This window comes from Podarcis gaigeae (assembly GCF_964106915.1).
Source record: "Podarcis gaigeae genome assembly, chromosome: 1".
Lineage (NCBI taxonomy): Eukaryota > Metazoa > Chordata > Lepidosauria > Squamata > Lacertidae > Podarcis > Podarcis gaigeae.
The window spans coordinates 3,528,739-3,554,351 of record NC_139678.1 but is presented as its reverse complement, the minus strand read 5'-3'; the positions used below and the strand labels follow the sequence as shown (position 1 = coordinate 3,554,351).

The window sequence follows — 25,613 nt, the reverse complement described above, 5'->3', positions numbered from 1 at the left end:
TAACTTCGCCATTCTTCCTTTGGAAGACTTCACGGGTAACACAAATGACTAGGTGCTCCTTGCTCCAGGGAGCGCACAGTGTAAATTTTGTCAGAGGAGTGAGATTTGAAGAGGAGGGTTTAACCAGACAAATGCAGCTGTATATTAAGCTGAGTTTCTGTAGCTCAGCTTACCCCAGACTGAATCTCCCCAGATGTTTTGATCTACAGGGTTGGCGAGAGTTGTACTGTACTCCAGAACATCAACAACAACAACAACAACAACAACAACAACAATAATAATAATAATAATAATAATAATAATAATAATAATAATAATTTATTATACCCCACCCATCTGGCTGGGTTTCCCCAGCCACTCTGGGCGGCTTCCAACAGAATATTAAAATACAAGAATCTATTAAACATTAAAAGCTTCCCTAAACAGGGCTGCCTTCAGATGTCTTCTAAAAGTCTGGCAGGTTTGCAAACACTGTTGTATATATAATGAGGCCAGTTAAAAAGAAAGGCGTTGTTAGAAGAATTCCCTACTCCTGCTAATTTGTATCGCACCTCCACGACCCCGCCCATTTACGAAAAAGAAAAAGGCACCAAAATGGATTTTGCATGATCACAGAATGATGGAAAGGGTCTGCTATAATCTGTGTTCAACTCCTGTTTTCCTATGAACTCTAAAGTTTCTGCAGCTGCTCACAGAGTGTTTTCTGTTGTGGTTTGCTCTCGTTTTTACAGGTTGAAGACCTCTCTGATCACCTGAAAGATTCAGATACCCAAAAGGATAAATTAATTGCTGGAGGGTATTTCCGTTTCGTATTTGCAATGGAGAAATACGAAAAAATCAGCAAGATTGGCGAAGGCTCCTACGGGGTGGTGTTCAAGTGCCGGAACAGGGACACTGGTCAGATTGTGGCCATCAAGAAGTTTCTGGAATCGGAAGACGATCCCGTTATCAAAAAAATTGCCCTTCGGGAGATCCGCATGTTAAAGGTAACTTCGTCAGAACCCCGTTGTGGGGAATCCAGTTAAACGAGGGGCTGCCTACAGATTCGTTTTCCCACAAATTAAATCATGTTCTTCTTTTTAACTGATCTTATTGACCGAACGATTTTAAGATTAAAAAAGAAGACGAAATCATCTGCACATCACAGCACAGGTATATTCCCTAATACACTAACTTTTGTGGAGCTTTGTTTGGTTAGACATCTCCCCTGGGAAATTTGGGCTGGTGCGAAATTCAAACCATCCATGTGCTTTGGTTCTCGTAATTTTTTTGGAACCTGCAAAAATCTGATAGATTGGGCTACTGCAATACGCTCTACGTGGGGCTACTTTGAAGGTGACCCGGAAACTACAACTAATTCAGAATGCGGCAGCTAGACTGGTGACTGGGAGCGGCTGCCAAGACCACATAACACTGGTCTGGAAAGATCTACATTGGCTCCCAGTACGTTTCTGAGCACAATTCAAAGTGTTGGTGCTGATCTTTAAAGCCCTAAAGGGCCTCGGTCCAGTATATCTGAAGGAGCGTCTCCACCCTCATCATTCTGCCCAGACAGTGAGGTCCAGCGCCAAGGGCCTTCTGGCAGTTCCCTCACTGTGAGAAGCAAAGCTACAGGGAGCCAGGCAGAGGGCCTTCTTGGTGGTGGCGCCCTCCCTGTGGATCGCCCTCCCATCAGATGTCAAAGAGATAAACAACTACCTGACGTTTAGAAGACATCTGAAGGCAGCCCTGTTTAGGGAAGTTTTTAATGTGTGACATCTTAGTGTATTTTTGGTCTTTGTGGAAGCCGCCCAGAGTGGCTGGGGAAACCCAGCCAGATGGGCGGGGTACAAATAATAAATTATTATTATTATTATTATTATTATTATTATTATTATTATTTGAATGCAAACCGTATCAAATCACTTTCCCATCCCTAATCACAGCATTCCTGCCTGCCGTCCTTCCTTTCTGGCAAACTGGGAGAAGCTGGCTAGTTTGAGAGTTGGCATCAGAAGCTGCCATTGGCCAAACATTGGGTCTGGCTGATGGCGACTGGTGTGGCCACCCCATTCTGCCCGCCCAGCTTTTGCGCAGTTTCTGCTATGCAGGAGAACTTCCCTGGGAGTTACAGATAGGTAGCCGTGTTGGTCTGCCATAGTCAAAACAAAAAAAATTCCTTCCAGTAGCACCTTAAAGACCAACTAAGTTAGTTCTTGGTATGAGCTTTCGTGTGCATGCACACTTCTTCAGATACACTGAAACAGAAGTCACCAGACCCTTCTATATAGTGAGAAGGTGGGGAGGGGTATTACTCAGAAGGGTGGTGGGAATGGGTGATTGGCAGATAGCTGTGATGAGCCTGTTGACGACTCTTAACGACTGCAATAGGTCTTACAGGAAAAAGCAAGGGGTGAGAAGGTGAAAAATGGCTTTGTCATGTATAATGAGATAAGAATCCAATGTCTTTGTTCAGACCAGGTCTCTCCATGGTTTTAAGTTTGGTGATAAGTTGCAATTCAGCAGCTTCTCTTTCCAGTCTATTTCTGAAATTCCCTGGGAGTGTGCACCTTGGAGATCCGATCTCTTTCTAGCCCAGCCTTTGCCATCCTGGCACCCTCCGCAGCACAACCTCCATCATCAGCCCCTGACAGCATCTTTCTTTCTTTTTTTGTTTGCATTTTATTTATTTATTAACATTCTTATATCACATTGGTAAACATTGTCATATTACATTACAGGACGTACTATAATATAATTTCCAACGTGTATACAAAAATTATATACAAATTTTATATACCTAGAAAGAAAAGGAAAAAGAAAGAACAAAGGAAAAAAACAACCCCCCCCCAAAAAAATCATATACATACCAACACACTAGACTTTCTGTCTTTCCCATTGTATATTCTTTTTTTACAAATGAATGTACTCTTATTATTGCACATTTCTTTACATATTATCTAATACATTCCTGTATCAATATGTGCTCTTTGTCTTATTTCTCAACTCAGTCTCTCACCAACGTCAATCAAATGCTAGCACAGATAGAGAACCTTGACTGTATTTTTGAACGTATGTTTTATATCTACCCCACTTTTCCATAAATTTGTGTTTTGAGTTGCCTCTCAGGGTATTTGTTAACTGCGCCGTTTCAGCAAATTATTGGAGCTTGTAATTGTCGGGGCTTCTTGTTCCTTCCACCCCTTTGCCACCAAAGTCCAACCTGTGCCCTTTGCGCATAAGAGCCCCTGAGAGCATCACTGCTGGCTGCTTTGGCCTGTAAGGACATATCCCACATCCCGGCTTTGTCTCAGGGTGGTGTTCTGAGCTTAAGGGACGTGAGAGCTCAACGCAGCCGTTGCTGTTTCCCCCCTTGCTAAGGATATATTTCCCGTCTCCCCTCTTTGTTCTGAACAGTTTTAAAGTCCAGACTGGTGTCCCAGGGTGCAGGAATGTGTCACCTAGGAAACATTAGGGGGGTGCCTGGGGGCGGCTTTTCCTGGGAGACGCTGGCCGAGCGCACTAACTAAGCCATCTTACTCTGTGGCTCCTAATCTCTGGTTTCATCTTGGCGCATCTCCCAGAGCCCTTGGCATTCTCGCCCGCATTGTTGTAGGAACACAAGGAGCAGGCGGTGTGGTCTCCTTGGGCTGAATGGTCTGTGCTTTGCTCCCAGCAGGGAAGCATCAAATTGTAGAGCTGGAAAAGGGGCTCCAAGAGTTATCTAGTCCAACCCCCATTTAATGCAGGAATAGGCAGCTGTCCCTTACAGGGATCGAACCTGCAACCTTGGCGTTATCACAACTGAGCTATCCAGGCCCAAGTATCACCTCTGGCGGAGATTTCCCTGAACCGCAGTGTAACGTCCGATAGAGGAACTGTCTAGCTAGAAGAGCTTTGTTTGCTCATTAATATTGTGAAATAATAATAATAATAATAATAATAATAATAATAATAATAATAGGGACATGGGTGGCGCTGTGGGTTAAACCACAAAGCCTAGGGCTTGCTGATCAGAAGCCGGCGGTTTGAATGCGCACAATGGGGTGAGCTCCCGTTGCTCGGTCCCTGCTCCTGCCAACCTAGCAGTTCGAAAGCACATCAAAGTGCAGGTAGACACTGTAAATAGGTACCGCTCTGGCGGGAAGATAAACGGTGTTTCTGTGCGCTGCTCTGGTTCACCAGAAGCGGCTTAGTCATGCTGGCCACATGATCTGGAAACTGTATGCCGGCTTCCTCGACCAGTAAAGCGAGATGAGCGCCGCAACCTCAGAGTCGTCCACAACTGGACTGAATGGTCAGGGGTCCCTTTACCTAATAATAATAATAATAATAATAATAATAATAATAATACCCCGCCCTTCCTGGTTCAGAAAACCAGGCTCAGGGCAGCTAACAACAAATTTAAAACACTTAATTGATGCAACAAAAAACAGTATAAATTCAGAATTCAAAAATCAATTTAGGGGGGAATCCATCCAATAAACATTAGATGATCCCCAGGGCTAGCTGGCTAAATTAGTCCTATCTGGGCCAGCAAGGAGACCAGGAGAGAATTAGCTGTGGGATCCAAGAGCGGGGAATCTTCATAAAAAGGGGAGGGAAGGAATGTGATTAAAATACCCCTGAGCTTCTGCGATGGTGCAGTACAATATTATACCTGTTGTTGTTTTCTTTTGCAAATCATGAATATGTGTAGTATGGACCTTTCACCGCTGGGGCAAGCAGCTAGGTGCCAAAATCCCCCTCTTTTCCTGATTCGTTCCCTACCTGTTTCCACACCCAGAACTTCTGTCTTCAGGTGGTGACAAGGAGATGGGTGCTTGTCAAATCCAAGAAAGGGGGAGGAACCCCTCTCTGCTTTTCGCTTAATAGTGCAAGAACCCCAAATGAACAGTCCATTTACTGGAAATATAGAATCGCAGAATTGCAGGGAAGGGACCCTGAGGGTCATCTAGTCCAACCCCCTGCAATGCAGGAATTCCAGCTATGGAATCCATGACAGATGGCCACCCAACCTCTGCTTAAACTTTATTCCAAAACTGAAAAAGAATTACAAACGTCAAATTCAAAATCCATATTCATTTTGTAACACAAGCCAATTACATAGTTGACTAGATTAAAATATACCTAATTGCTATAGACTTCCCTTTGCTATATATAAACGCAACGCAATGAGAAATATTATATTAGATTTTTTTTATAAATTCCCCTTTGCCCCCCACTCCCCTTCACCCATGTGTGAGCTCAATGTATTTTTTTTTACTTCTTCTATCTTGTTGTGTTGTTGGAGTTTAATAATTATTCACTTGGTTCTTTTATTATTTCCTTGCATACCCCTGCACCTTTTACACATTATCTATTGATATTCCAGTTCCGGAATCGTATTTTTCCTTCCTTGTAACTCGAAGCCATGGGTTCGAGTCCTACCCTCCAGAGCAAGAGAAAACAAGCTTGCCCCACTTGAGCTGGTGTTGGCTGCAGATGCACTTCTAGGCCAGCCTTTCTCAACCTTGGGGTCCCAAGACACTGGACTACAACTCCCATCATCCTTAGCTAGCAGGACCCTATAGTCAGGGATGATGGGAGTCACAGTCCAACAATGTCGGGGGACCCAAAGTTGAGAAAAGCTTTTTCTGGGCTATCCATGGCGGTGATGGGATAAGAACAGAACACCAGCCCATCAGGCCCCTCTAAGTGAAGCATCCTGTTCTCACAGGGGCCATCCACAAGCAGAATTCGAACACAAGAGCAACTCTCCCCCCCCCGGGGGTTTCCAGCAGCTAGTGTAGCCTTATTGGAGTTCACTGATTGGGTCTGTGTTGCTCCTGGACAGGAGGAAGGAAGTCAAATGACACCGAGGGTTGGTTCAGAGAAAGAGTTCTTTATTTCTGCTCTCTGGAACAGCAGAATGGCACCTGCGTGGTGTGTCCACACCAAGTCCAAAGAAATGAGAAATTTCATGCAGTATATATATCCTCCAGGCACCCTCTCCCCCCTTCCCCAGAAATCCAACCACATCAGCTTGTACACGCAGGTTGACATCACATATGTTCCTGCTCCGATATTCTTAACCATAAAAGGGTATTCCTTCCTGTACTTCTGACAATAAAAGGATATTCCTGTTCCTACTCTTATCTTGGAGCAAGAGGTCACCATCTCCAAGAACACACTCTGGCGCTGTTCCTGGACTAGGTCTGTGCATCAGAGTGTGGTAAGATAAAACCCAGACATGTCATCCCTACTCCACTGGAACAGCCAAGGTCATCCTTGCCGTCACAAACTCTGAGCACTTGTTTATACAGCCAGGTTTTTGTTTATACATTGACTCAGAGCTCAAGTTAATGGATTTTAGCTAAGGAAAAATAGGGATTTTGGTGCCCGTTTCAAACTGCCTGCACAGTCAGTTTTTGGGTTTGGGAAACCCATTCCTTCACTAGTATTCAGAATTCCCTCCTGTGGCAGGGAGTTCCACAGTTTAACTACGTGCTGCATGAAGAATGGGCTAGCTACCACCCTCTCCCTTTGTGCACTGTGTCACAGGTGCAAGGCTAGTTGATGACCTGGACTATGCAAATGGTAACCTGCAAAATAAAAACTTCTTCTTCTTCTTCTTCTTCTTCTTATTATTATTATTATTATTATTATTGGTGTTTGTTTATGCCACGTAGCTTTGCCATAATGGTGTGAACACACTGATTTCCGCCAGTCCTTGGACAAATTCGTAGATAGTTCCAGGGGAGTCACAGTGCTGTCTTGTTTCCTATCAATGGTTCCCCCACCTAAGTTTTTTGTTTTTCTTATGTTATTGTATTTTATTGTATTGTATTTTATTGCTGTGCTGGAAGCCACCTAGAGTGGCTGGGGAAACTCAGCCAGATGGGCGGGGTATAAATATATTATTATATTATTATTATTATTATTATTATTATTATTATTATTATTATTATTATATCTGTAAGCCACTTTGGGTCCCTATCATGGAAAAAAGTGGGGTATAAATAATTATTTCAAAATTTTAATTTCAAGCAAGAAGCTTTGCAATCAGAGTCTGTTGCTTTTTCACCAGCCTTCTAATATAATAATAAGAATAATAAGAAAATTTTATTTATATACCGCCCTCCCCAGCCGAAGCCAGGCTTAGAGCGGCTGACAACAGTAAAAGTAACACAGTTTACATAAAATCACAATCAATTAATTGAAATACATTCTTAAATCAATTCAGAATCAAATCAATTCAGAATCAAATTAATGACATCCATTGGGCTAGAGTTCTATGAGAATTACCAAAGGTACTCTTAAACCAAAGGACGGTTCGTGACACACTCTTCTGGCCCGCAGATGTCTGCATAACTTTTATCTGCCGCATCAGAGTCGCTGTTTCCTTGGTGCGAGATTTGCCGGGTGACGGCCGTTACCCACCGTGGGCTGTGCCTGCCATAAGTCTTCCGTATACAATACCCTGGCACAGAACTTGAGTCGCTGCCCATCAGCTAAGAGCTGGAGATTAGGCCGTTCGCAGGAATTTGCTTATTGTCGAAGCACAGAACTGCACAGCAGGAAGGGACCCCGAGGGTCATCCATCCCAACCCCCTGAAATGCATGTCATGCACACGACAGGTGCCCATCCAACCTCTTGCTTGATTGCATCAAAGTTCTATCCATTCCAGAGACACCTGAAGCCTGGTAGAGCCCGGCAGAATGGAAGTGTTTCCTGCAGGCATTTAAATGTTGGCACAGAAGGGGCTCGCTCAGTCTCTAGTGGCAGGGGGTTCCACAGGACTGGGACAATAACCCTAAAGGCTCGGTTTCTTGTTATTGTCAAATGAGCCTCATCAGCAGGTTCTCCTATGTTCTTAAGTTCAGCAGAAAGCTCTGGAACATGCGCTGACTGTATGAATTGGTGTGTCCACCCGAAAGCCTTTGCAGATGCAAATAATAATAATAATAATAATAATAATAATAATAATAATAATAATAATAATTTATTTATACCCCGCCCATCTGGCTGGGTTTCCCCAGCCACTCTGGGCGGCTTCCAAAAGAACACTAAAATACAATAACCTATTAAACATTAAAAGCTTCCCTAAACAGGGCTGCCTCCAGATGTCTTCTAAAAGTCTGGTAGTTGTTTTTCTCTTTGACATCTGATGGGAGGGTGTTCCACAGGGCAGGTGCCACTACTGAAAAGGCCCTCTGCCTGCTTCCCTGTAACTTGGCTTCTTGCAGTGAGGGAACCACCAGAAGGCCCTCGGAGCTGGACCTCCGTGTCCAGGTAGAACGATGGGGGTGGAGATGCTCCTTCAGGTATACTGGGCCTTTGAGGCCATTTAGGGCTTTCAAGGTCAGCACCAACACTTTGAATTGTGCTCGGAAACGTACTGGGAGCCAATTCAGATCTCTCAGAACCGGTGTTATGTGGTCTCGGCGGCCACTCCGAGTCACCAGTCTAGCTGCCGCATTCTGGATTAGTTGTAGTTTCTGGGTCACCTTCAAAGGTAGCCCTACACGCTGACTGTGTAAGACCATCCTCAGCACAAATAATAATTAATGCTTGATTTTAAAGACTTTGGTGGTCCCCTTTGGCAGACCGGTTTGTGTGTCTTGATGGAAACCAGCTTCTTTCAGTGGGATCCTTTGGCCCTCCAGATGTTGAGGAACTGGAATCCAGCGGCATCTTGTGGGCGACAGATTCCTCTTCCCTGCCCTGCTGTCCCCAGTGCCCAAAACCCTCTTGCCGAAATAATAATAATAATAATAATAATAATAATAATAATAATAACAATAATAATAATAATATATTATTTATACCCCGCCCATCTGGCTGGGCTTCCCCAGCCACTCTGGGCAGCTTCCAACATAATATCAAAATACAATAGTCCTTCAGATATTAAAAGCTTCCCTAAACAGGGCTGCCTTCAGATGTCTTCTAAAAGTCTGGTAGTTGTTCTTTTCTTTGACATCTGGTGGGAGCAAGTTCTACAGGGCGGGTGCCACGACCGAGAAGGCCCTCTGCCTGGTTCCCTGTAGCTTTGCTTCTCACAATGAGGGAACCGCCAGAAGGCCCTCAGAGCTGGACCTCAGCATCCAGTCCGAATGATGGTGGTGGAGACGCTCCTTCAGGTATCCTGGGCTGAGACAATTTAGGGCTTTCAAGGTCAGCACCAACACTTTGAATTGTGCTCAGAAACGTACTGGGAGCCAATGCAGATCTTTCAAGATGGCTGTGGGTCTCTCGAGCCTGCAGAGAAACCCAGCAGCTCAGGCCAGGCTCCCGGGTGACAAATGTGCCTTCTGGCCATACACCCGTCGGTCAACAAAACGAGAAAGGCGATGGGGCCGAGTGGGGAGCGTTTGCCAGCCTCCGCTCTGGGTTGGTTCCGGCAAGTGTGGGCTTGCTTCTCCGCCATCTCTCAGAAAACACCTTCTCAGTCAATAGTAACAGCTTGTTTGTTTGAGAAGCGGAGAAGGGCCGAGCAACGGAAGGGCTTGTCCGACATCTCAGGCGGCTGCACGTTCAGCAGGGGGAAACTGGATTCCTGATCAGTCATTTTTCAGCCGTGTAAACACTTACAGGACAAAGGCCCCAGTGGCACACAGAAGCCCAGATCGGGGAGATTAAAGAGGCCCTGCTGTTTATCTTCCTTTTTTCTCCTTCTCTCTCTCTCTGAGATGCAAATGATGGGTTTTGAAATATATGGGAGGCAGGAGCACCAGAGCCCTTTCTCCTCCTCCTCGCTGTGATGTTTTAAGCAGCTCTGTGTTGAGCTGGGCATTAAAGGGACTTTAAAGACTAAGATAATCAAAGGTGGGTTTCTGCAGCTCACAAAGGGAAAAGTCGTGTTTATTGGAGAGTGGAGTTTGCAGGTGTGGAAGGGAGAGACTGGTACATGAGATAGGCCAGCATCACAGGAATTCATGCCCACGTTTAAAATGGAAATATTTCACTTATTCATTTTGTTTTTAATTCATCCCATTTGTTGTCGTTTAGTCGGGTCCCACTCTTTGTGACCCCCTGGACCAGAGCACGCCAGGCACTCCTGTCTTCCACTGCCTCCCGCAGTTTGGTCAAACTCATGCTGGCAGCTTCGAGAACACTGTCCCACCATCTCATCCTCTGGCGTCCGCTTCTCCTTGTGCCCTCCATCTTTCCCAACATCAGGGTCTTTTCCAGGGAGTCTTCTCTTCTCATGAGGTGGCCAAAGTCTTGGAGCCTCAGCTTCAGGATCTGTCCTTCCAGTGAGCACTCAGGGCTGATTTCCTTCAGAATGGAGAGGTTGGATCTTCTTGCAGTCCATGGGACTCTCAAGAGTCTCCTCCAGCACCAGAATTCAAAAGCATCCATTCTTCGGCAATCAGCCTTCTTTATGGTCCAGCTCTCACTCCCATACATCACTACTGGGAAAACCAGAGCTTGAACTATATGGACCTTTGCTGGCAAGGTGATGTCTCTGCTTTTTAAGATGCTGTCTAGGTTTGTCATTGCTTTTCTCCCAAGAAGCAGGCGTCTTTTAATTTCGTGGCTGCTGTCACCATCTGCAGTGATCATGGAGCCCAAGAAAGTAAAATCTCTCACTGCCTCCATTTCTTCCCCTTCTATTTGCCAGGAGGTGATGGGACCAGTGGCCATGATCTTCATTTTTTTGATGTTGAACTTCAGACCATATTTTGCACTCTCCTCTTTCACCCTCATTAAAAGGTTCTTTAATTCCTCCTCACTTTCTGCCATCAAGTTTCCTTTTTCTCCAAAGAGCTCAAGGGGGCCTGCACATTTCTCTTCCTCCTCAATTAATTCCCGCAACAACCCTGTGAGTCAGTGACTGGCCTAAGACCACCCACTGAAGTTCATGGCCAAGTGGGGAGTTTCTTAATTCCGTTGTTGTTGTTTGTTATTAAGTAGAATGTCCTTATTTTCATCACAGAGATATTGAAGGGTATGTAGTTTTAAGGGACGAGGGAGGTGCTGTGGGTTAAACCACAGAGCCTAGGACTTGCCGATCAGAAGGTCGGCGGTTCGAATCCCCGCGATGGGGTGAGCTCCCGTTGCTCGGTCCCTGCTCCTGCCAACCTAGCAGTTCGAAAGCATGTCAAAGTGCAAGTAGATAAATAGGTACCGCTCCGGCGGGAAGGTAAACGGCGTTTCCGTGCGCTGCTATGGTTCGCCAGAAGCGGCTTAGTCCTCCTGGCCACATGACCCGGAAGCTGTACGCCGGCTCCCTCGGCCAATAAAGCGAGATGAGCGCCACAACCCCAGAGTCGGCCACGACTGGACCTAATGGTCAGGGGGCCCTTTACCCTTTACCTTTATGTAGTTTTAACTGATTTTTATTGTCTTTGGTTACTCATGTATTGCTGAGATATTGTTGCGATTCAGTGGTATGCAAATTGTTGAAATATATCTATAATAAATATTTTCTATGGAAATGGAAGCATTTACTTAATTCTTAGTGATGCCTCTCAACTTCCCTATTCCTTTTTCTTCGTACACTTTTAAAAATTATTCTTACACAACTCAAAGATAAGGGAAGGGAAGGGAAGGAAAGGGAAGGAAAGCCCTCCAGCATTTTTTCTCCATCCATTTCTATGCAAAAAAGCAAAACGAACTTGCTAACCCCAGCAGAAGAATGCAAATAAAGTCATGCACAACTGACCTGCAGACTCAACCTTGCAGCTGTTTAAAGGGTGGAATTAAGAAATGCAGGGTTTGGGTTTGGGGTTTTGTGTGTTTGTGTGTGTGTGTGTGTGTGTGTGTATTTGCAAGGAACGCAAGTCTGCTGAGAGAACGTCCCCTCTGCTCTGATCTTTTGTGGGAAAAGAGCTGTGGTTTGCACACTTTGCACATGCTCAGAGCTCTTTTCCCTCTCTGGGTTCTTGCTTTGACCAGGGAGCTGTGAGTTCAAGTCTCCATTTGGCCACAAAGCTGACTGGGTCACCTGAGCTTGCTTGTGTTCTCGTTCTCTCTCTCTCTCTCTCTCTCTCTCTCTCTCTCTCAGCTACTTCACATGGTGGTTGTTAGAATAAAAAAAGGGGGGACATTATTTACATTTTATTTTATTAGATTTACTTTAGTTTTCCAGCCTGCTTTTCAGGGTCTCGGCCCACACGAAGTAGAGTGCAATGTACTTTAAAAAAAGAAAGAATTTCAAGCCATAAAGAGAGAAATACCCAGCTAATCATTATAACAACAAATAGCCACGTATTTATTCCAGCGTGCATTTGGCTAATTTTAGTGTACTGCGCTTGTAACTGAGGTTATTATCTGCGGCTGTTATCTTATTTATTGTCTTAGGAGTGCAGCAGCAGATAGTTCCTTGGTTACGGGTTCAATCCACAGTCCTCTTAGAATAAAGTTACCAGATTTTTTTCAATGAATCCGGGGACACGTTATATAAATAAATAAATTCTACACTTTGGGACGTTGATGCTGCAGCGATGGCGGTGGCAGAGGGGCAGCCGCCGCCTTGACCTCAACCGCCACGTTTCCCCTTCCTCCGAGGCTTCTATCTCCTTTCTCCATGAGCCTGGGCAGCCCCTGAATTGTTGGTTCTTCAGTGGTGGTGGGTGGGAAGTGTTGCGCAGTGGTTCAGGCATGGAAGGCGGAGAAGGAGGGCCAAGAGTGGCGGCAGTGGCGAGGCTCAGACAGCGCAATGCCTCCCTTCCCATCCCACTCCTACTTGCGTGTAAGCAGGAGGGGGCAGGGATCTCTCAGGCAGCGCAATGCCTCCCTTCCCATCAGACCAGCCCCAATCCCATTCCTACTTACGTGCAAGCAGGAGGGGGCTGGGATCCCTCAGCTGGGCAGGGAGGCTTCCCGTTGCCTAACTGAGAGATCCCTGCCCCCTCCTGCTCGCATGCAAGCTCTGATAGGCAGCGTGAAGCTGAGAGATACCCGCCCCGCTCCTGCTTGCACGCACGTACGAGTTGTGAGGCTGCTCTGATAGGCAGCATGAAGCCTCCCTTCACAGCTGAGTTGCTGGGATCAGAGAAGGTGGAGGCAGCCCGGAAGCTGCATCTTGGAGCCCCTGCACCACCATCATATGGGGACTTCTGAGCAGCTCCTGAAGCCAGCCAGAGCCAACTGCTCCTGGCTGCTGAGACTGCCGCTGCTGCGTTTCCCGGGGACATTAGATGAAATCCGGGGACATTCCGGGGATGGAATTTGGCCAGGGACTTATTCGCAAATCCGGGGACTGTCCCTGGGATACGGCGACATCTGGTAACCCTGTCTTAGAATGCCCTCCTGTCCTTTCCAGCAACTGAAACACCCCAACTTGGTCAACCTCTTGGAGGTTTTTCGAAGGAAGAGGAAACTCCACCTGGTCTTTGAATACTGCGACCACACAGTCCTCCATGAGCTGGACAAGAACCCACGGGGGTAAGTAGCTAGTCCCTGGTGTGACTCCCCTGTAACCCCTCTGTCAACAAACCAGCACAAAACAAGAGTACACAATTTGGGCACCGGTTTAGAGCCTATTGGACCCGGCTGGGTTTGGGGCCCTTTCCTCGTGACCCTGGTTTGAGTGGCAATCGCTCAGTTTTTTGGGGGGCAGCGTCACAAAAAGTTGGGTTTGTGGCACAAAACCAGCACAAAACTTTGGCACCTGTCTGGAGTCAACCAGACAAGATTGGATTTTGGGGCATTAACTTGCAACCCCGTTTTTATCAATTACTCGGTTGGAGGGCAGCACCGAATATGGAGTTCACAGCATAAAATGGCACAAAACTCTGTCATCAGTTTCGGGGGGGGTGCAGAATTTCGGAGTCACGCATTAATTAAGCTTCAGTGACTGCTGGGGAGAGACAATTTTGACTTACTGTTGCTGCGGTTTTATTGTTTTAAGTTAGGGTTAGGGTTACCAGACGTCCCCGGTTCCCAGGGACAGTCCCCGGATTTGCAAATCTGTCCCTGGACAAATTCCGTCCCTAGAATGTCCCCAGATTTGCAAATCTGTCCCCGGGAAACGTGGCAGCAGCAGCCTCAGCAGCCCGGAGCCAGCCCGGTAGCGCAGTTGCCTCTAGCTGGCTTCAGGAGCTGCTCGCTGCCGTGGTGCCCGCCATTTTTCCTCTCCAGAAGTCCCCATATGATGTGTCTTGTGCAATCTCCTGCCCCCTTCCCCCTTTGTTTTGACTGATGGGGGGAGGCTCAGCAGTTGCTGGCGGGTGGCCGTTGCCCAGTTTTTTAAAAACTCTGTGCATTTATGTTTCCCAGGGTGCGAAAGAAGGCCTTTGCACCTTTATACAATGTGCATGTGTGCTTGGGCCCAGGATCTTTTGCCTCACCCAGATTCATTGAAAAAAATCTGGTAACCATATTTTAAGAACACAAGAAGAGGCTTCCGGATCAGGCCAGTGGCATAAGATGGAGATGCTCACTGCATTAGCATTCCTATTGAAGATCTTGCTCACCCATTAGGTGTCATTGTTTTTTTTTTGGGGGGGGTCATAGCTTGGGACACAGTGCAGAGAATGAGTCAGGCCTCTTCCCAGCTTCAGACAAGGATGGTCCCCCGGCAGATTCCCTTACACCCAGGAAGACATTGTCTGCAGCCTGCCTTATATCAAGGGGCAGGGAGTTCCAAAGTGGATCATTGGCGGCATCTTAAAAAGCAGAGACATCACCTTGCCAACGAAGGTCCGTATAGTTAAAGCCATAGTCTTCCCAGTAGTGATGTATGGAAGTGAGAGCTGGACCATCAAGAAGGCTGATTGCCAAAGAATTGATGCTTTTGAATTATGGTGCTGGAGGAGACTCTGGAGAGTCCCATGGACTGCAAGAAGATCAAACCTATCCATTCTGAGGGAAATCAGCCCTGAGTGCTCACTGGAAGGACAGATCCTGAAGCTGAGGCTCCAAGACTTTGGCCACCTCATGAGAAGAGAAGACTCCCTGGAAAAGACCCTGATGCTGGGAAAGATGGAGGGCACAAGGAGAAGGGGACGACAGAGGACGAGATGGTGGGACAGTGTCTTCGAAGGTACAAACATGAGTCTGACCAAACTGCGGGAGGCAGTGGAAGACAGGAGTGCCTGGCGTGCTCTGGTCCAGGGGTCACGAAGAGTCGGACACGACTAAACAACTAAACAAGAACAACATCCATTTGGAGGCCAATTGACACCTTTAGACAGACAAAATGGAATTGCCCAGTGCTTTCTTTATCATGCCTCCTTCTCTCTCTCTCTCTTTTAAGTATATCTTTATTGATTTAAAATAAATACATTTATGGGAAGACAGACAAACAAACAAACAAACAAACAAACAAACAAACAAACATAGAATCAAACAAACAAATAATGAAGAAGTCAAACAACCACAATATAAGAAACAACAAAATTAGTATAACTAACATCATTTATACTCCCGATACTGAAATCAATTATAAAACTTATAAAGAAAGAAATTAAAAATGACTTCCAATTAATCTCACTGTACTTTATCTATCAATTACCTTATACCGCACAGTTCATATTTCTTATTTAGTCTCTTTTTATATCATGCCTCCTTCTCAACAGCGTTTTTGCTCCGAGAATCCAGCAAACCACAGACTCCAGCCAAACCACAAGCTGTGTTCCTTTTCTTATAATAATTTTTCATTGTTTTACAACACCAGTATACAGTTTTATCCAATTTTTAACAAACAAATTCTCTCTTTTTGGATTTCCTTCAGCTTCTCTGACAATCATCCATCTTTACCTCTTAATTACGCATTCCTTCTCTTTAGTATTGTCGTTAGTCTTCCCTCCTACATCTATTATTTTTGACAATACATCTCAAATTTCACAGTGCTCCTTTAAATCCCACTAACGTTGTTTGCACATCACATGTATTTTTCAAATATTCTACAAATTTCCCCCAGTCTTCGATGAACTTTTGGTCCTTAAGATATCTAATTTTCCCAGTTAGCTTATCCAATTCTGCATAGTCTGTCAGTTTCAATCTCCACAACCTGTGTTTCAGGGAGTGAGGGGTTCAGACCTGGACCTGCTGTCTGGGGTGCTGCCATCGTGAAAAGAACTGCATTTAAATGATTTTCATTTTAAATCTTCCGGAACAGGGCAGAAAAAAAGTCCCATACATGCTGCGAATTCCTGAGATTTTGGACTGGACAAGTATGACATTTTTAAAAACAACCACCATCCTGCGGGACACATGGTTTTTGGATTCCCTATGGATGAGACCCCATCTCTGGGGGAACGGGGCCAAGGGTGGTCCTGTGCAAGCGGTTGCCAGGGGGTCTCCTTCACTGCCTGCAGTATGCGGGCAATAAACCGTCTCCTAAAAGTCACACTGGGGCAGCTGCTGTGACTTTCACTGGTTCCGGCGCCTGCGAGAACCCTTTCCCCTTTCATTTGTCATTTTTATTACCCAGTTTTTCTCCGCACGATGGTTTCAGACTTGCTAATTCTGTTCACAATAAAAGTTTTAAAAGTTGTGTCAGCTTCTTCTCTGAGCTTCCTTACTTTGGGACCTTCTGCATTCAAAGCAAGTTTTCTGACACTAAATTACGGCCAATCTCTGTGTGTGAACAGAGGATGCTGCGTTATACAAAGCCAGACTGTTTGTCCACCTAGCTCAGTGTTGTCGACTGGTGTTGACTGGCAGTCGCTCACCAGGTTTCCAGACTAACTTTTGCCCCAAACCTACGTGGAGAGATACCAGGGTTGCCGGTGCATAGTTAAACTATGGAACTCACTGCCACAGGAGTCAGTCCTGGCCACTAACCTAGAAGGCTTTAAAAAAGAGAATTAGGCAAATTCACGGAGCAGAAAAAGGCTATTGATGGCTATTAGCTACGCTGGCTCGGCTCGGCCTCCGTACTTGGGGGCAGCAATGCATTTGAATACCAGTTTCTGGAAAGCGCAGGTCCTGCAGCAGGGAGTTCCAGAGGTCCCTTGCACATTGCGCAAGACTGCCCTGTTTATTTCCAACGCACATGAGCACATGTTCAGTGAGTGGCTACTAGCCACAATGGCTAGGCTCTCCCTCCACAGTCGAAGGCAGCAATGGTTCCGAATACCAGACGCCGGGAACCCAGGAAGGGGAAGAAGGTTCTTGCGCTTGAATCCTGTTTGTGGGTTTCCCATAATAGACATCTGGTTGGCCACTAGGAGAACAGGATGCTGGACTTGATGGGCCTGGGGCCTGATCCAGCACGGCTCATCGCAGGTATTGCAGTTTTCTGCTTAGAGGTGTTTTGTTGTTGTTGTTGTGGAGTGGGTCTGTGAATTATGTTAAGTAATATAAAATACTCCTTCATGGATCACTGCCTTATTGTGGCGAAGGGGCTTGAATAACTCAGAGAAGCTATGAGCTATTCCGTGCAGGGCCACCCAAGATGGACAGGTCATAGTGGAGAGTTTTGACCAAAAAGCAGAGACATCACCTTGCCGACAAAGGTCCGTATAGTTAAAGCTATGGTTTTCCCAGTAGTGATGTATGGAAGTGAGAGCTGGACCATCAAGAAGGCTGATCGCCGAAGAATGGATGCTTTTGAATTCTGGTGCTGGAGGAGACTCTTGAGAGTCCCATGGACTGCAAGAAGATCAAACCGATCCATTCTGAAGGAAATCAGCCCTGAGTGCTCACTGGAAGGACAGATCGTGAAGCTGAGGCTCCAAGACTTTGGCCACCTCATGAGAAGAGAAGACTCCCTGGAAAAGACCCTGATGTTGGGAAAGATGGAGGGCACAAGGAGAAGGGGACGACAGAGGATGAGATGGTCGGACAGTGTTCTTGAAGCTACCAGCATGAGTTTGGTCAAACTGCGGGAGGCAGTGGAAGACAGGAGTGCCTGGCGTGCTCTGGTCCAGGGGGTCACGAAGAGTCGGACACAACTAAACAACAAAACCCCAGTGCAGGAATACAACCTGTCACCATCCCTTCCCTTTGCTGATGGACTTAGGTCAAGCGGTTGTGGAATTTCAAGCACTCTCCTCCTTCTCCTCTTTTTAATTCTCTTTGCAGAGTCCCGGAGCACCTCGTGAAAAGCATCACTTGGCAGACCCTCCAGGCAGTGAACTTTTGCCACAAGCACAACGTAAGTCTTGCCGTCAGCACAACCGATCTGCAATTCCATTTCCCCTACCATCTGTCCTCCCTAACCCTATTTACGTAGGCTGCCAGCGCTGGCATCACTCTGCAAGCGATCAGATCATACCTCTGGCCAGAGCAGCCTGCCCACCTGCTTGCAGCCCCCTGGGGTGCGAAAGAAGGGAGAAGAAAGGGGTGGGGCCTGCTAGAGATAGGGGAGAATGTTGGCGCTTTGCATTTAAAGGGGGGGTTTACCAAAGTCACACATTCCAAAATATTCGCAGACAGAAGCAGATGCCCTTTGAACTTTGCACTTCTCTGAAACCTCACAGTGCAGCTCTGCGGCCAAGTATTTTGTGCAAAATGCAGATACTAGGATAAAGCCTTCATAAAAATGCACGTATTATTTTAAAAAGCATGCAAAAGTGCATTGTTTTGGGGGGGGAATTGCTTTGCAAAACTTAGCGTGTTGGACAGAATTGCTTACAAGCTTGTGTATATTAGAAACCCACACCAGAATGCTGATGAATTCTCATGAGGATGGTGTTGTTGTTTTTTAAAACAACAACCACAAACTGTTCTGGGAATGTGGAGAACAAAACTTAGGATTCTTTGAATATTGTACACCACCTTGATATTTTATGATATGGCAGGACAGACTGCCTCTATAAATAAATACTTTTCTCATATGTTAGTTACAGGGGGAGAAACTATTACAGTGTGGAATGTTTCTGTTTATTACCATTTTTCTTCCTTCCCCCTACAAATAAATGTGGGCTTTTCAAAATAATAATAATAATAATAATAATAATAATAATAATAATAATAAGCAGGCCCAGATTGCATCAAGGGCCAGATCCTAACTGGGGCTCCCCATTTGCTACACCCCAATTTTAAATAAGGTGAAGCCTCTAGCTTTCTACTTGATTGTCACATTGACGGCTCTTCCTTTGCTTCCAGTGCATCCACCGAGACGTGAAGCCAGAGAACATCCTCATAACCAAGCATTTTGTCATCAAACTCTGTGACTTTGGTTTTGCTCGCATCCTCAGTAAGTGCCTTTATTTATCGCTACAATTTCTGTCTCTCTATCTGCTAAGCAACTGGGCATGGCTTCCCCTGCATCTACTTTCCCTGTATAATCCTTGGAATGTATTAACAAAATTCAGCAAAGGAGGAATATATGGGGAAAGGGAGGAGCTCCTCTGGCGCCCTTGACCCTTCGGGGTGATTGTTGGATAGATCACCCTTCGTGTGTGAGTCTCATCTCCTGCTCCCACCCTCCCTTATCCAGCTGGACCCAGCGATTACTACACAGACTATGTGGCCACTCGGTGGTACCGGTCTCCCGAGCTGCTCGTGGGGGACACCCAGTATGGCCCCCCCGTGGACGTCTGGGCCATCGGCTGCGTCTTTGCAGAGCTGCTGTCCGGCATCCCTCTGTGGCCGGGGAAATCGGATGTGGACCAGCTTTACCTGATCAGAAGGACGTTGGGTAAGTCCTTGAGAGGCGCCAAGGAAACAGAGAGGCGTTTTTCTTGACTGCAGCTGGCTACAATCTGTCTCACTCTCCTCTCCGTGGTAATTGCCGTGGAAGGTAGTGGAACTATAGCGGAACAAAATGCAATTATGGCATTCCTTTCCATTTGCAAATGGATTTTCGCCGGAAGCAAATAACCAAGAAAAGAGAACCAAACCTGCATTATATTCCACTATGGCTCCAGAAGAGGGTTTTATGGCGTGCGAAAGCTCACGCGTCATGCGAAACGTCACACGGAGGGGGATGGTCGTGAGTGTCAGTTTGCATTTCTTAGTGCAGAAAGTATTGATCTGATGTGTAGAGATCTTTCCTATTCTACTTAATTCAAGAGGGTTCCAGAAGCTTCTCTGTGTGAGAGAAGAAGGCAGAAAGTTCATGATTGTTTGGGTTATATACCTTCAGAGAAACTGAGTACAGCTGGTTAAAACTGGTTCTCCTATCTCTTTATAAAAGTAAGGCCAGAAGGAGCCTGAGTTTCACTTTCTCTTTCTGTCTCTCTTTTCTGGTAGTATGCTGAGTGTTAAGGTTTAGACTTATTATAAATTAAGTAATTGTAAGTTTGTTAAGTCTGCTGCAACTGGATTTCTTAGGGACAGTGCCAGTCCTGAATGTATTGGATTTGTGACCATTATGCTCATTTGCCTTCAGTAGCAGTAAAAGCTCTGCTGGATGAAATTGCCTCTGGTCTATATTTGGGGAATCCTGCAATGGGTTCAAGTTTTCACTCTGCTAACTATACATTGAAATCTACTCTGGATCACTATTAAGTAGCCTTCCACTGACAGTGAGCCCAAAATACACTGCCCTGGGAATGTAGCCTGAGGTGTCCCCCGCGTGGCCCATTTGGACTGTCTCCTGCACAATCTCCACTATAAGGCACAGGACTTGCACACTGTTTTGAGAGAGACAGGTTGGCCAGGGAGAAGACTGTTGGAAAGGGTGCATGGAAGTGTAGGACACCCGTGGAAGATGGAGAAGCCAGCCTCCTTTCCTCTTCATCAGGCTGAGCAGCAACTGCCCAGTTGCCTTAGCATTTGGGTTTTCACAGTGCAGGCTAATGAGCCAAGCGGGAATGGAGCTGGGGATCAGAGGTTGCTTCTTCCATCCAAGGACATCAGCACGGCAATAGAGGATACCGTATTTTTCACTCTACAGTGGTGCCTCGCAAGACGAAATTAATTCGTTCCGCAAGTTTTTTCTTCTTGCGAGTTTTTCGTCTTGCGAAGCACGGTTTCCCATAGGAATGCATTGAAAAACAATTAATGTGTTCCTATGGAGACCGCTTGCCAGGCTGGCGGTGCGGAGAAGGGCTTTTCTCCCCACTGCAAGCCTTAAGGACAGGTACAGGAACAGAGGGGAAGGCACGCAGCACTTCTCTATTCCCGGGGCTTGTGGTGGGGGGAGAACAGCATTCTGAATGTTGGCGGTGGAAAGGAAAACCCTCCTCCCACTGCAAGTCTTCAGGACAGCCATCCGAAGCCTGGCGGGGGGAGAAGGGCTCTCCGCCCCACCGCCAGCCTTTGGAGGAGGTCCGAGGACAGTGGGGAAGACGCGCTGCGCTTCCCCGCTGTCCCAGAGATTTCCCTGTGGGCTTTCGTCTTGCGAAGGAAGCCCATAGGGAAATTCGTTTTGCGAAGCGCCTCCAAAACGGAAAACCCTTTCGTCTAGCGGGTTTTCCGTCTTGCGAGGCGTTCGTCTTGCGGGGCACCACTGTATAAGACTCACTTTTTCCCTCCTAAAAAGGGGAAATGTGTGTGCGTCTTAGGGAGCGAATGCAGGCTGCGCAGCTATCCCAGAAGCCAGAACAGCGAAAGGGAGCGCTGCGCAGATTGCGTAGACTGATTTCTTTGCCCCCAACGGTTCAGGACCTGCTTTCGGACAGGAATGATCAAATTACTTTAATAGTGGCTGAATTTTTGAGTGCTGTCCATGTAGAAAGAGCAGGTCATTATAAAGAGAATTAGTGGTTCTTAATTGATGGGTGATGTGGTAGTGCTGTATTGTATTGTATGCAAATTGATTTTCTCTGGAGTTAAAGATCTGACCGGGACAAACCTTGTTATGTTGAGCTCGTATTTTGCACCATTTATATATGGTGTCTGTTTGATAATGTGTGGTTTGCTATGCCTAATAAAGGACTAAGCCACTTCTGGCAAAAAAATAGAGGATAGACTGGTGGTGGGGCAGTTTATGGCCAAGACATTCCTCCCACCAGGTGTGGAGAAGGGGAATTTGCTTCTGGGCTGAAAGGCAGTTTTGCAGTCTCCTGCAAAGATCCATCTTGGACTGCACTTTGCAAGCCCCACCATCAGTTGGTTGCAGGAGCTTTCATAAGATGAATTCCCCACCTCTGGCCCAAACTGATTTTTGCATCGCAGCAAGGATCCAGCAAATGGATCTTTTAAAAAGCTGGGAATTAGGGGAGATCCACTTGTGGGACTGAAAGCTTGTTTAGTGCTATTTGTGTCTTCCTTAGAAACGGGAAGGATTTTAGAAAAAAGGATGATGGGATGTGGCAGAGGAAATGTGTAGGAATGCCTGTTTTGGGCTAAGGTGCAAGTTTGGGGCTGGTTGCTTTAGCGGCGATGCTTCTGCGTAAACATATGTGGTTCGTCTTGCACCCCACGTAGAGCAATTGCCCCCCCCCCAAGATACTAAGATACTCCTGCTGCCAGCAGGAATGTTTGAATTTATTTGTTTGTTTCATGAAATTATATGCTGCTTTATTGCGGAAAGAAACCCCTAGAAGTTGTTTACAAACAAGGTAAAGCAGTAGACTTGTCAATAAGGAGAACGAACGACAATAAGTTCAGACGTTCGGGGAATAAGTTGTAAGAGCAACAGACTAAAAACGGATTAAGACTCGCCTCCGCTTTCTAAACTTCTGGGCAGGCAGGTCTGAACAAGGATGTTTCTAGCAGGTGCCGAAAAGAGCCCAGTGAAGGCGCCTGCCTGATATCATGAGGCAGGGGGTTCCAAAGTTTAGGTGCTGCCACACTAAAAGACTGAGTTATTAGAAATGCAGAACAAATGCGGATTTGAGTGTGATTCGATTTCCTTCTTCTCCAAAGGGGACCTCATTCCCAGACACCAGCAAGTCTTCAGCACAAATCAGTTCTTCAGCGGGGTGAGAGTTCCAGACCCAGAAAGCATGGTGAGAAAGCACACACACACACCCCCGCGCCTTGCACAAGTCCTGCTGCAAACAAGACACAGGAGGCTCCTCCGCTTCCTAGGTTTTTAAGGCCTTTTTGCGTCTCCAGGCAAAGGATTGCTTTTTTGTTTTCGGCTGCTTGGAGATGAGGTCCATTGTCCGGGAACTAGCGACCAGCTCAATGGAATGGCTGCTCCTGGATGTGGTTTCGGAGACACGTAGACGCTGGCAATTGGGACGTCTGCGCCCGCATTTCAGTAGTTGGGAGGGAAGGATCACTCTTGGAAACGGAGAAGAAAATTGAAGGTCTCCAGGTCCAAAGGGGCAAGATTGGCGCGTCTGCTTTCTGACCTGTCCAGTGAACGAGTTCTTCTTCAAATATAGAACTATAGCTGCTCTGAGCCCAGGTTTGGCTGGGGGGGGGGGGATATAAATAAAGTTATTATTACTGTATTTTTCACTCTATAAGACGCACCAGACCACAAGATGCACCTAGTTTTTGGAGGAGGAAAAAAAGGAAAAAAATATTCTGAATCTCAGAAGCCAGAACAGCAAGAGGGATCGCTGCGCAGTGAAAGCAGCAATCCCTCTTGCTGTTCTGGCTTCTGGGATAGCGGCACAGCCTGCATTCGCTCCATAAGGCGCGCACACATTTCCCCTTACTTTTTAGGAGGGAAAAAGTGAGTCTTATAGAGCAAAAAATAAGGTATTATTATTATTATTATTATTATTATTATTATTATTATTATTGAAATATAAACATGAAAGGGGGGAGCGAACCCCTAAGCCGATGATGCTCATTATTTTGTCCTCCTTTTCCCCCCAGGAGCCTCTAGAAATGAAATTCCCAGGCATTTCCTACTCGGCCCTCGGACTCATGAAGGTGAGCAAGAACTGTAGGTGTTTGAGATTTCAGGCTTACTATCCACATTAAAATGCACTAACATTTTGAGACGGCTCGTTTGCCTTCATACCTGCTTAACCTTCTTTACTGAAGCCCAGTTTAGCAAGTTTAACCATCCATTTCCATTTTATTTGCCTAACGCTCATTGGAGGGGGCCATTTGGAACTCGCTGCTTTGCACGCCAGTTCCGCTGCCAGCTTGCAATTAAGTTGATGATTGACCAAGCCCTCGGCAGTCTTTTTTCCATTTCTTTTTTATATAAGCAAACCAGGAAAGGGGAGTAAACAACTTGGAACGAAGCATTCACAGAGCGGAGTGTTTCTGCTCAGCCGCTCCATTTCAACCGTCACCCAATTTCCCTCTCTCTTCTCCCCCAAAGTCAGCTCACATTCTATGCCCACTAAGTACTGCTGGGTTCGGGGGGGTGTTTGTGCACCCATGGGCTGTTTCCCTCCCCTTTTTTTGTCAGCTCTGCAAACCCCTGCAAGCCTTCCGAATAAAAAAATGTAAGGTCATACATATATACATACATACATATATATATATATATATATATATATATGCTTTCGTAGATTTTCACGGGTACAGGAATGCAGGTTTTGGTGTCCTCGGGTGTCTTCCCGTGTAAAAGTTGGGGTGTCTAGGCGACGTTTCGACGAGGTCTCACTCGTCATCTTCAGGCTGGTGCTTTCGGCTTCTTGTTAGATAGAGAAACACCCTCACAACATGAACAAGCGTGACGACACATCCCGCTTGCCAGACATCTGGAAATTAGCCCTCCCCACAAAAACTGACACCAGATCCAGAGGCACACAGAACGCCAACACCAATCAACCACACCAGACCCAAACCCAGACCCTCTCCACAGATGAATTACTGACACCATCCAGTAGCCAATCCATGGTGGCACCTCCGGATGCTGCACCCCCCTGCAATCCCTACACAGATCTGGCTGACACAAGCCACAAAACCACAGCTCGCCCCTATACACGAAGCCAAGCCAAAGCACAACTAAGTGCAATACAGCCATCTTCTCAGGAAAACTCTTCACAAAGTTCAAGAGGTCAAGACACAAAGACTTTAGCAACTAATCCACACCTAATGACCCACCTAAGTGGTACTCAGGATATCACTCAAGAAATCACTCAAGGTATCTCTCAAGTAATTAAGGAACAAAAGAAGAAAAGGCACACTAGCCTGGGAACTTCCTCTCTGCCCAGAACATTGGGGGCTAGACACCACACCCCCTCTACAGTATTTATAGGAACTCAAACATTGAGATCCCGCTCTGTTCCAGTAACAAGAAGCCGAAAGCACCAGCCTGAAGATGACGAGTGAGACCTCGTCGAAACGTCGCCTAGACACCCCAACTTTTACACGGGAAGACACCCGAGGACACCAAAACCTGCATATATATATATATATATATATTCATAACTGCATATCTAAACCACATGTCTGAAACCCCACAGAAAAAGTCCTGAAACCATTTTGTCCCTCCCAAATTGACCTCAAATATTTCTCTGCAAGGTCGAAGGAAAATGGAGAAGCCTCCCCATTGTCTTTTCGTTCACAGATCCTGTCTTAAGGGTATGTCTGTGTATGAATAGAGTGAGACCTGGCTCAGGAACTAAGTATTTGTCATTACAAAAGACTGGCCAGGTTCCCCAGGGTATCCAATCAAGTAAACATTACCAGGTAAAATGCCAGAAAAGAGATAAACAATGCACTCAGATTTCTGTTGTAGACCACCTTTTCTGTAATGTAGGTATGGTGTTTATGGGGGGTGGTTTTGAGCTACACCCCTTCTGTGATGTATGTATGATGTGTCTAGGGTGGTCTTGGACTACAGGGCGGGTAATTTAAAATGTCTATATAAGGGCAGGCACACCTTTGTTCAGGGTCCTCCTCCTTTCCTGCGTGTGGGGGGAGCACCCTGTTGCAACAGTTCAATCAGGCTTACTAGCTGCTTTGCTTCTCAATATTCTCTCGATGGCCTCTGTTCTTT

At 46.2% G+C, this 25,613-nt stretch overlaps 1 protein-coding gene across 5 annotated transcripts in view; it reads left to right on the top strand.

Moving 5' to 3' along the window:
* CDKL1 (cyclin dependent kinase like 1) overlaps positions 1-25,613 on the top strand; it is a 32,838-nt gene that overhangs the window by 2,776 nt on the left and 4,449 nt on the right. For all 5 annotated transcript variants that reach the window (XM_083737507.1, XM_083737508.1, XM_083737509.1 and 2 more), the window contains exons 3-9: positions 732-986; positions 13,233-13,354; positions 17,942-18,014; positions 18,968-19,058; positions 19,302-19,502; positions 22,619-22,701; positions 23,528-23,584. In XM_083737507.1, coding sequence (XP_083593633.1) covers positions 819-986; positions 13,233-13,354; positions 17,942-18,014; positions 18,968-19,058; positions 19,302-19,502; positions 22,619-22,701; positions 23,528-23,584 — 795 coding nt within the window. In that variant the 5' untranslated portion in view covers positions 732-818. The remainder of the gene's footprint in view (positions 1-731; positions 987-13,232; positions 13,355-17,941; positions 18,015-18,967; positions 19,059-19,301; positions 19,503-22,618; positions 22,702-23,527; positions 23,585-25,613) is intronic.